The 11,457-nt window shown below is 53.4% G+C and overlaps 1 protein-coding gene and 2 pseudogenes across 1 annotated transcript, besides 3 other annotated features; all 3 read left to right on the top strand.

The window, feature by feature from the left end:
• Positions 1-6,612: a sequence feature (areas not merged during assembly with more than two copies in the genome that could not be assigned to a particular haplotype).
• Tc00.1047053509593.30 lies at positions 907-3,126 on the top strand (annotated as a pseudogene).
• Positions 4,876-7,230, top strand: Tc00.1047053509593.50 (annotated as a pseudogene).
• Positions 6,613-7,633: a sequence feature (heterozygous, non-Esmeraldo-like haplotype).
• Positions 7,634-11,457: a sequence feature (areas not merged during assembly with more than two copies in the genome that could not be assigned to a particular haplotype).
• Positions 8,868-11,457, top strand: Tc00.1047053509593.59 (dispersed gene family protein 1 (DGF-1), putative; the record flags this gene model as incomplete). The annotated part of the gene is made up of 1 exon (XM_801650.1): positions 8,868-11,457. A coding segment is annotated over one exon (2,590 nt), but the record flags the coding sequence as incomplete, so codon positions are not given.

The raw sequence follows: 11,457 nt of genomic DNA on the forward strand, positions 1-11,457 counted from the left end.
ATTGTGTTTTCTGATTATTTTAATAGTTTTTCTATGAATTGCCGCTGATTTTTCCGCAGTGCAATATCGTAAGCATGAGCAGTCGTTTCTTTTTATTTGTGTCATGCGCTTCTGCTGTACAGTTTTTGTTTGTGCGTCTCTTCACATGTTCTTCTCCTCTTTTTATTTTTCTGACTCTTGTTTCTGCAGGCAAACACACAACGACACAAAATACACATTGCAGTGTATTTGAATGCTTTCTTTTTAGTGCATGCGTGTGGCTGGTGCCTCCGTCTGTGGGCATGAAGGGATAGGGGGAGTGGACGGCGAGTCACTTTTCCTTCGGGCGTGATGCACCACCTATGACCGCTTTGAGTTGGGCACTGAATCCCAGTGTGTGTGTAATGGCTGGAAATGTCGTTGCCGCGTCATGGGTGGATGAGAATCCGCTTCTGCGTGTGGCTTTGTGGGTGGTTGCGTGCTTGGTGTGCGTTGTGTTTGTTGGCTGCGGAGCTGTGGCCGTATCCCGTTGTCCGTGGGATTGAACTGGAGGCGATGATGGCGGTGTTTTCTTTTTTTCCATTGTGTGTGGCTGCTGGCGGTGTGTGCGTTTGTTTTGTGGAGAGCCTAATCTTTTCATTCGCGGACTGGAAGCGCTGCGATTGTGTTTGTGTGTGTGATGGCTGGTGTGGAGTTGCTCCTCCGTGCTCACGACGACGCTGTTGTGTTACACTGCAGATGGTGGCGCCACCCACTTCTTTGCCACGTTCTGTTTGGTGCGGTTTAGATTTTACTTTGATTTCTTGCACACAAACACACTCAGGCTAGGAAGGAAGCCACGACCAAGCGCGAATAGCTACTGTGAAATTGTGGAAGCGTTGGAATATCCTCATCTTGTGTATCACGCCCACACACACACATATTTGTATGCTCTCACGTGTTGCTGCAGTGAAGGCACCCCGCACACACAACCGTCGCCGCGTGACCGGATCCAGCGGAATGAGGAGGGAAGGAAGAGAGAGTGAGCGGCAGAGGCCCAACATGTCCCGGCGTGTGTTTGCTTCCGCGGTGCTGCTCCTCCTCGTCGTGATGTCGTGCTGTGGATTTAGAGCTGCTAACGCGGAAGGGCAGCAGTCAGGGGACGTGTGAATGCCACAACCGGTTGACATTTATGTGCCGATGAAGACGCAGGTGGAACCAAAAAAGTTGTTCTGGCAAAAGTGGAATGAGGGATTCATTTGCTGCGCCTTCTCTTGTCCGTGCTGGTGGAGTGACGATTGCATTTGCTGAATGTCACACCGAGTATAAAGGCTCCCACTATAGATTGAATGTGCGTCCCTCTGATATTGTGGCGGGGTACATCAACGCCGCGGAGACGTGGCCGTTAATTGCCGCCGAGAACAATAAGGACAAATGGAGGGTACGCACATTGTTTAGTACAGTGAATGAAGAGGATCTTTTTGGTGCTGCGTGCAACCCCACAGCGATTGCAAGGGACAATAAAGTGTTTCTACTTGTGGGAAGCTACAATATGTGAAAAAATGATGGTCGCTAGAATACGGTTGGCTGGGATATTCAACTGGTTGAGGGTGATGCCACGCACTATAATGACGGCGTGCAAAGTAAATTGATCGACTGGGTCGAACCCAATTCACCTCCACGGCAGATTCCCCAAAGGATTAAAAGCAACCTGTCGGATCTTGGGGGTGGTATTAGTTCAGGCATTGTGATGGAGGGCGGCGCACTTGTGTTTACCCTGAGGGCGAGGAATGGGGAAAATCAATCCTTCTCCAGAATCACTTATTCCACGGACAACGGCAATACCTGGGTGTTCCCAGAGGGCATTTATCCTGCGGCATGCTTTAACCCCCACATCACCAAATGAAATAGGAGACAAATTTTCGTGATCGTTTAGTGTAAAGATGGCCAGATTTTGTTTGAGTCGCGTGACATGGGGGCAACACGGACGAAGGCTATTGGGACACTCTCAGGCGTGTGGACCAATTCACGATTGGGAGTCTTTCGGGAAGACAATTTGCCTGTGGAAGCCCTTATCACTGCGAACATTGAGGGAGTGAAGGTGATGCTGTACACTTGTAAAAGTTACGCCTTGGGGAAGAAAAATGGAAATATGTTCCATCTTTGGGTCACGGACAACAACCGCACGTTTTCTGTTGGACCCGTTGCCATGGATAATAACTTGGAACTTTTACACGCCCTGCTGCACTCGGATGGTGCGTTGCACATTTTACAGGATGGGATTATTAAAGCGAGCAACACCATTTCACTTGTCTTACTATGAGAGGGGCTACAGATGATCAATTACGTCTTGAAGAGTTGGGCACAGCTGGATTCCTCCTTCTCTGAGTCGTTTACACCCACGGCGGGTCTGGTTGGTTTCCTGTCCAACGCATCTTCCGATGGTGACACGTGGATCGACGATTACCTTTGCGTGAATGCAATTGTGACGAGGAATGCAATGAAGGCCAAAGATGGGCTCAAATTCAAGGGGCCTTGGGTCCGGGGCAATATGGCCCGTGAGCAGCCGGGAGCATAATGGGCCGCACACCTTTGTAAGCTGTGATTTCACTATTGTGGCGACGGTGATGATCCAAAATTTTTCGAAGTTGAGCACTCCTCTACCGGGTGCGGGTCTGGATGCACCCGTCAGCACGAGCTTCATTGGGCTGTCGCACGACGCGGACGGTAGGTGGGAGACAGTGTTTTACGGAATAAAAACAGCATCGGGCAGCACTTGGGAGCCGGGGAAAGAATACCAGGTGTCTCTCATGCTGCAGGACGGCCACAGGGGATTTGTGTACGTGAATGGTGAGCTTGTGGGGAGCTATGCGACGATACGAACACCTGAGACGCGTGGGGCTGAAGTCTCATTCTTCTAAATTGGGGGAGGCGAGGGAGACAGCGGCAGCAGTGTAGCGGTGACGAACTTCTTTCTGTACAACCGCCCACTGAGTGTCGGTGAACTAAAACTGTTCAAGAGGAGCAAAGGCTCTATTTGTGGGCGTGTTGCGGGTACTGCTGCTGGGCTGTGCGGCTTTGCAGCCCTCTACGGGGCGTAACGCGGCGGGACCCCTGCCTCCAGTGGGAGCAAAATGCACCTCTCCACGCACCTTCCTAAATAATTGACGTTTTGCTTGGATATACCTTTTATTTTATACATTTTATTTTTGGTTTGAATATCCCTTTTCCGCCTGTGCAATTCTTTATTTAAAAGCGTGCTCTTTCTCCCGGAGCGCACCACGAGGTATTTGTTTTTGCTTTATTTTATATGCTTGTTTTTTATAGTGGAATATTTTGAGATTGGCGGGATGTCTTTAATGTTTCCGTCGGCCGATTACACGTGCAGTCGGCATTGAGCTCCACGACGATGGTGCGGTGAAGAAGGGATTTAAGATGTGCAGCAACGCACTGAATGTCCGAGTGAAATGTGGGTGTTGTGTGGACACCAGAGGGTTGAACGGCTGACGCAAATATATTTTTACAGGAAGAATATACACGTGTTTTATTTGTTTTTCCGCGTCACCGTTTTTTTTTTTTTTTTGTGAACGTGAAAGACTTCTTCAAGGGAACTGTTTTTTGCGTTTTATTTTTTTGTTTTTTATTTTAAGGTTTTATTTTTTGTTTCTGCAAGCGTATTGTGGGTTGCCGTAGGTTGGGCTGCCGTGCCTTCTTGAGCTTTGGCTGCCTTCTTTCTTTTCTCTTTCTCTGTCCTGCACCTCCGCTGCGTGTTTTTTTTTTGTTTTTTCACGTGCGCGGCTCTTTTTTGCTTTGCGTGTCTGCAGAAACAACCACACGGCGTACATGTTGCAGTGCAGCTTGATGCCTCTCGTGCACTCGGTGCTGGCAACTGCTGTATTTTGCAGAAATGAAAAAGAAAGATGCATTGAGAGTGCGTCGCGGCTCTCATTCTATGTGGGAATGCTGCACGGCGTGTAGCTGTATTGCTCTGAAATGCCGCACCATCACGCACGAGGACGTGGCACAGAGTGGAAGATCTTTTTTGTGTCTGCTGCTGTGGGTGTGGACGCGGCCGCGTCGGACTTGTCGGCACGATGACCGCAGCGTGTGGCTGCCACTCTGTTCTCTCGAGAGATATGCTGCCACGCTTTTACGTGTGTATTGCTTCGGAGACAATGTGCTGGCGGCTGTGTGATTGCCGGGTGGAGGGAGAGGAGTGGAGGGAAGTGCGTAAGCGCAGCGGTCAGGAGTCGCGCTGGGAGTCTTGCCGCGGAGGGTATTGCCCACCCAACCCAGCACCGCTTGTGCTGGGCACCCTCTCCTTCTCACACTGCAGCATCTTAGTGGACGCCAGCAGCACAAGGCGAGGCAGCGGATACCGCAACCGCCACGAGTGCGACCGGAAGGGGACACTTCTGCTGTTGCGTTCGGAGGGGTCACACCGTGTGGCACAGCGGCGTGCCCAAAAACCCCTTGCGGAGTCCGCACACGACACCGGGCACTGGCCGCGGAGTGTCTGCGTGTGGCCGTGGCTGCACCGAATTTCCTTTCCACTTGTGTGTTTGTACGTGTTAAAGGTAACGTTCACGCGCGCATCTATCCTTGTGGAGTGTGTGCAGTGAAGGCGGTGCCACACGGGTGCGGGACCGTAGCGTGCGGGGTGCGTGGGCGAACCCTTCGTGCGCACCACGTTGTTGTTTTTGTGGCTCTCACCAACACCGTGCTGGGTGGTTGGCATCCACTCGCCGTCGTTGCGGTGGTCCTTGTGTATTGAGTACAGCGCCGTCACACCGCACGTATGGCACTCTTGCTGTGGCTGCCAGTCATTCCTGTGATTATTTTCTTTCTTATCCATCACTTATTTGTTGGTCAGTATTCAACTTCAACTAAATCCAACCAAGAAAACAAGAAGAAACGATGCCTCCAAAACGCAATAGAGTGCAAGGTGGCAATACCTGGAGCCAAGCGTCCGCCGCGCCGCAGAGAAATCGTGGGAGAGCGAGGCAGGAGTTGGAGCGTGGTAAAGATCAACTCGCTGCGACACACATAAGAGTGGAGGAAGCGCGGCGACCACAGTGGATTATAAGCAGCACCGTAAAGGACATCATGTTGGAGGGAATCACTCTCAGGTACAACAGGAAGCCGTAGAATTTTTTCGTAGCTACTTAGGTGGCAGGGGCGTTGTGGATATTAATAAAAATGTCTTGTTGGAGACTTTTTTTTAGGAGCCGGATAATTACGTACAAGACAAGCAGCTTTTTGGAAGAAATTTTAATTTAACAGAGTACCAGGTGTACAAACTTCGCCACGAGGGTGTGTTCTCTCTTGGGAAATGGGGGGACTATGAAGGAAAGGATACGGTCACTCCTCTTGTAAGGAAAACCAAAAGGGGTACTCACGCAGGTACTGACAGAAGCGAGGCGTGAGGCATCAAAAGTTTATAAAGCTGCGATGCTAAAGGGATTTTACAAGTCAATGTACAATGCAAAGTGGCATCATGTCAAGGAAGTCACCCAACGTTGTTTGGTAAACATTGAGGTGGAGTAGGGGAAACCAGCACAGTCATGGACGTACAAGGCGGTTCGAAAAATCTTTGAAAAGAATGACGGTGTGGAGCAATCCGGTGCACCACGTCTCAGGCTGATGGTGCTCACCTCGGACTAGATATGGCCGTACACGTAAAGGGACAGCAAATCCACTCGTGACTGCCATGCGAACTGTGAGGTGGATCGAGTGTGGCGGATCGTCAGCTGCGATCTAACCGAATGGTTCAGCCCCCACCGTGAGACCGAATTTGCGCCTGGGAGGCGTGTGTTGATTGGGACGCCCGGAATCGGGAAGTCGATGGCTGCCGGCTCGTACCTCCTTTACCAGCTGCTGCACTACGATGCGGAGAAACTCCAAGTGGTTGTTCACTGTTTTGGAGAGGAGATGCGTAAGTGTCTGAAAAGACCACCAGGACGGTGACAAGATACGTGGGTGGTAAAGCATCCAAGGAATTTTTGTGATTTGTGGAATTGTGGAATAAAAGTGTATTATCTACAATGTGGCAAAGTAAAGAACGCCGCCAGAGGAATATTTTTTGCCTGGCCCCGGTTGTGGCATGATTGTGGTGCCATCCCCAAAGGTAAGCAACTATGATAAATGGATGAAACAAGAAGGGGCGGCGCGAATCATCGTGAATTGCCCCGACGGGATGGATGTGAGGGCAATGTGTGCATGGATGAAGCGGGGTATGGATCCAGATAAAAAAGCGGAATGCTGGAGGATGGTCAAAGAACGCATGGAAAAAGTGGGGCCGATTCCACGTCACATCCTTGATGCGAATAAGTTCATTGCGCACTCTGCTGCCATTGAGGATGCCTTGGATGGGATCAATTTCTGGGACGGTGAAAAGCACTTTACGCACGGGGAGTGAGACTGTGGTATTCTGAGAATCCGTCTCAAAAGCTTGTGAGGGTTGTCAGAGGAAGAGGAGAAGTCGGTGCTGACGGACTTCTGAATGCACCGATATCTTTTTGCCTCGGACGTCGAATACCGCACTATTATGTGAAAAGTGATGAGTAATAAATATATTTTTTTCTGTAGCTATTATTGGGGTGAGAATACTCTTTTGTCCGAATGTATGGGAGGGTTTGGCTTGCGCGCATTCGTTTTGGTGGAGCTTGTCGCTGCATTAGTAGAGGACCTCAAGGAGCTGAGGCCACCAGCGCGCCGTGGAGGACAGCACGCAGTGCTGAAGGCGGACCCTGAAGGGCACCGCGCCGAGTTATATGTAAATCAGCTGCAATGAAATACCACACAAATACTAATATAAAGCATCGGCTGCTGTGCATACCGGCGGTTGAAAACCTTCCGCTGGTGGACCTTTTTTTCTTCGTGAAGTTACCGCGGAAGACGTTGGTTGGGCTGCGGATGGCTACGGCGGGTTAGCACCACACCACCGCCAGCACTGTGAGACAGTTCACTGAGTGCCTGGCGGCATATTTTGATGGTTGGGAGGAGTTATCGCGAGACATGTCGTGGGAGATTATTTACGTGCAGCACGCAGACAGCACGCCGATGAATGGCTGGTAGAGATGTGATGTTGTCAACTCCGATAATGTGAGTGACGATGAAGGCCGTGAAATAGCGGCGTTCTGGAGAGAAAAGGTGCGCCAGTACCAAGTGTCAATACCATCCAAAGACTTTAGAGGAGAGGAAGCTCTTTGAAGTGTGGAAGAACCACCGAAGTGGGAAAACAAATTGAGGGATGCAAGGGGGCGGTTTTGATTTCTGGTAAAACGTACTGCGGGATACATATATTTTTGAATGCTTGTGTGCGCATACGGGGCATAATCGGGGAATTTTCCCGTATAATGGAATCATTGTTGCTGGCGGTGTCGCAGTATTACTGCATTGTCCATTTTATTCTATTGTGCTCTAAGACCCATCACTAACAGAAGCATCTTTAAGGGGTATGGGCGAGGCATAAGTTCTATTGAGGGAACAGTGCACTCCGTGTGACCGCGTGGAGTAGGGCGCCGCATCCTATTGAGGGCGGAACGGACTGTTTTGAATGGGACCACCGCGAAGTATGCAGAATTACGGACTGGCCCGCCGCCGCACGACACGCTGTGTGTGTCGACTGGAAAACGTGAAAACCGTCCAACGTGAACTGCGCTAAGAGACAATTCTGTGTCTACTCCGACGTCTGGCTCTGCAGGCAGGCGTAGAGAAATGGAGCGGGCACTGAAGATGTGGGTAATCTGTGCTGCACGAAAAAGTTGGCGCGGTTTCTCCTTGGGGTGTAAAGGCCTTGTCCCCAACAGTACCTCTGCACGGCGAGAAGGCGCGAAGCCTCTTGTAGATGCAGAGTAACTTTTATGCTTGTGGTAGGCCCGTTGCTTTTTTCTTGATTTGTTTATTGCCTGGTTTACAAAATTATTGCTTTTTTATTTTATTGATTCTTGGCAAAAACTGATTATTGATCCACCGCGCTGTCCCGTGGAAAATGCATAAAAGATACGTGTTTCACGTCCTCCGCTGAAATCCCTCTTTGCGTGACGGGGCTTTTTTTCACGTATTTATTTATTGGCCGGACGTTCTTGACGATGTTGTCTGGTGTGCGGCCACAGGACTCATTTGAGAAAAGTCAATGTAAAAGAAGAAACGGCCACTGCACGACGTTGCGTTTTTTGTGTGGGTTGCGGTGCCTCCACGTCATATTTAAGCGTTTGTTGGAGTAATTCTTGTATTTTCATTGTGCCTGAGCTGCATACTTCCTTTGTTTTGCTATAGTGGCTGCAGCGGGACTCTGCGGCTGCGTACTTTTCGCACGTGTCGCAACTCCTGCTGTTGCTGCCTCGCTCTGTGTTGGTGGGGAGTGGGCGAGCGACGGCGTTGGTGGAGAAGGAAGGCACTGACCGCTGCTGATGGTGACGGTCTTTGCAGCAGGCGATCTGAGGGGATGGCGTGACTGGTGTAACCACCAACCGAGATGGATGTGGGCCGCACCGCATCTCTCTTCCCCCTCATCATCCTCTCGGTTCACAGCAGACACAAGCACCGCGCGGCATCTGCGCGACCACCATTCGGACGGCTGTGAGCCAATCGGACTGTGCAATCGGTGGGAACACTTTTTTCCCGTGTCTGCGTACTGCCGTCGTGCTTCTTCATTCCTCCTTTCGTCATTGCGTATGCCGTGCGCGTCTGATTTCGCTGTTTCTTGTGCTGTGTCGACCCATCGGTCACACTAGCTGCGCCAATGGTCACGTTTGTTTTTGCCTGGACCACGCTACTTGGCACGGTGGCCGTGTGGTACTGTGTGGGCAATGAGAGAGCAATGGCGTCACTGATTTGATTGCGTCTGCGCGGTGGTGTTTGACGGTGTGTTGCTGGAGGCGTCGGGTGGTCCGACCGCGTCCGCGATGCGTGTGGCGTCCTCGTCGTGTCTCAGTCTGCGGAGCCACTCGGTGTTCTCTGTGACGAACGTGTCGGTTGTGAGCAGCGGCGGTGGCATTGTGCTTGGAGAGCGCCTCGTGGTGTTTGACTCGGTGCTGCGCTTCGTGGGCGTCGAGGGGTCTGTTGCGTCGTCGCTGGTGCGCTGCGACGGTGGGACGGTCGGTGGCGGCGGGTGGCTGGACCTGCACGACGTGTGGGCGGTGGGCGAGGCGTCGTCGGTGGCGTCGCTGTCGGGTGTGACGCTGAGCGGCGGCGCCGTGTCGATTGCGCGCTGCGCTGCCACTGGCGCTACGCTTGTCTCCGGGCTGGCAATCACGAGCGGCGTCGTGTCGGTGCAGTGCAACCGTGCCGGCGGCCGGGTGCTGCGGAGCAGCGGCGACTACCGCATGGCCGGCCTGCCCTCCGTGAGTGTGGTGCCGTGCGACGGCTGTGCGGCCGCTCTGGCGTGCTTCGATGCGCTGACGGCGTCGTTCTCCGACTGCGTGTGCAGCTGCCGCGCTGGCGGTGTGGGCGAGGCGTGCCTGCCGTTCGACGTGCCGCCTGCGAGGTCCGGCGGTGGTGGCGATGCGCAGGACTGCGTGAGTGGCGTGACGCTGACGGAGTCGGTGACGGTTGGCGGCGGGCGTGCGACGGCGTGCTTCGACTCGGTGGTGTTCAGCGGGCCGATCACTGTGGCGGTGGACCTGCGCTCGATGGACGCGTTCGCTGACGCGCTGAACGTGACGCTGCGCCACTGCGTGCTTGCGGGCGGCGCGCACCTGCGGATTGGCGGCCTCAGCGAGAGCACGGCGCGCCTGCTGCCCCACGCCCTCGTCAACATGACGAATGTGACGTCGCTTGAGGGCACGATCGTGCTGCATGGCGCGATGCCGCTGCACTCGAGTGTGCTGCTGGCGAACTCAACACTGCGTGCGACGGTTGGCGGGTCGCAGTACGTGCCGACGACCCGTGGACACGAGAAATTTCGGCACGGCCCCGCGCTTGTCCTGGACGGCGTCCGGCTTCTGTCGACACGTTTTGTCATGACGCGGTCTACGCTGTTTTGTTACGGGGGCTCGTGCGCTGCGATCCTCGTGGAGCACGGCCTTTGCGCAAACCTGTCCAGTGTCTTCTACATGGACAACTGCGCTGTCGTGTCGCGGGCGCACGTAATGTACGCTCTTGCGTCGTACCTGCGTGTCAGCGGCGACTCCGTGTTCTCCATACAGAACGGCTCGTGGAGTGCGCCGAGCATCGAATACTACGAAAGTGCGTGTGTGTTTGAGGACGTTGTGGTGGATGGCGGCAGCGTGCTGCAGATTGTGTCCAGCACTTTCCGTCTCGGCTTCGCCATGCTCATGGCAAGCACGCTGACCGTGACAGGCGGCGGTTGGCTGGTGCACCGCGACAACGAGTTCCGTACCGCCCACGTTGTGTACGTGGACAAGGAGAACGGCGTGGCGTTCCGCGATCAGAGTGTTTGGTCGATAATTGACGACAACTTCACTTACGGTTCGTTCTTGTCCTTTGCATGTATGACAAACAAGTGGTCGCCACCATCCGACACGCGCCCGACCATCTACGGCATGTGCAACGAGATAAGGGGCTCACCTGTGACGAATTACGGAGAAGACCTCAATATTGGTTCGCCCGTGACGGTGTTGGACTGCGGCGCTTGCACCGTGGAGGCCGTGTGCTTTGCAGCGAGGACGAGCAGCATCAGCGGCTGTGAGTGTGTGTGCGCTGCTGGCGGCCACGGTGACACGTGTCTGCCGGCTGCGGTTCCGGACGGCCTTGGACCGCTTCCGCTCCCCGATGCGGATGACACGGAGGTTCGCTGCGTGCACGGTGGCAGCATCAGCTCCGTGGAAGTCCCGGCCCCCGGTGTGCGTGGTCTGTGCTTTGTCAACGTGACCTTCACCGCCGCGATCGTGCTGGACCTGTGGAGCTTTGACGCGCCACAACATACACTCAACATCACGCTGCTGCAGTGCGTCCTCATGGGCCTGTCGGTCAGGGGGAGTGGTGCGCGCGTGCACGTGAACGTAGCATCCTCGATGCTGGATTCTGGAGCGTTGGAGTTTGAGGGTGGTTTTGGCGCGAGCTCCCAGATACTGGTGGCAGGCAGTACGCTTGTGACGACGTCGACCCACGCCATTGCCTTTCTGGATTTTGATCCCGGGAAAACTTTGACGCTGCTGTTACTTGACAGCTACATCGAGGGGAATAGTTACGCCGTTTATTTCTCCGATGCTGTTGTTATTGATGGTGGCGGGATCATTGTGAAGGGAAATACGCTGAGTACGATGGAGAATAAAGGTATGGAATCATCTGTTTATGCTTATGCTATTGAAGTGAACAATGGCGGCTACATTGACGTGGAGAACAACACGATGAGCGCGGCTAATGGCTTGTATCTCAACGGGGACACCACCGTGAGCTCCGCGGGGCTGCTGCGAGTGGCGGACTGCTACTTTGTTGGCAGAAAGAGGCTTTTAAATTCCGCGCTGTTGTACTTGGACGGCTTGGTGACACTCGAGGATGGTGCGCAGGGCGTGTGGAGGGCACGTCGTGGTC

Source organism: Trypanosoma cruzi, genomic scaffold (genome assembly GCF_000209065.1).
Source record: "Trypanosoma cruzi strain CL Brener 1047053516283 genomic scaffold, whole genome shotgun sequence".
NCBI classification, from domain to species: Eukaryota; Euglenozoa; class Kinetoplastea; order Trypanosomatida; family Trypanosomatidae; genus Trypanosoma; species Trypanosoma cruzi.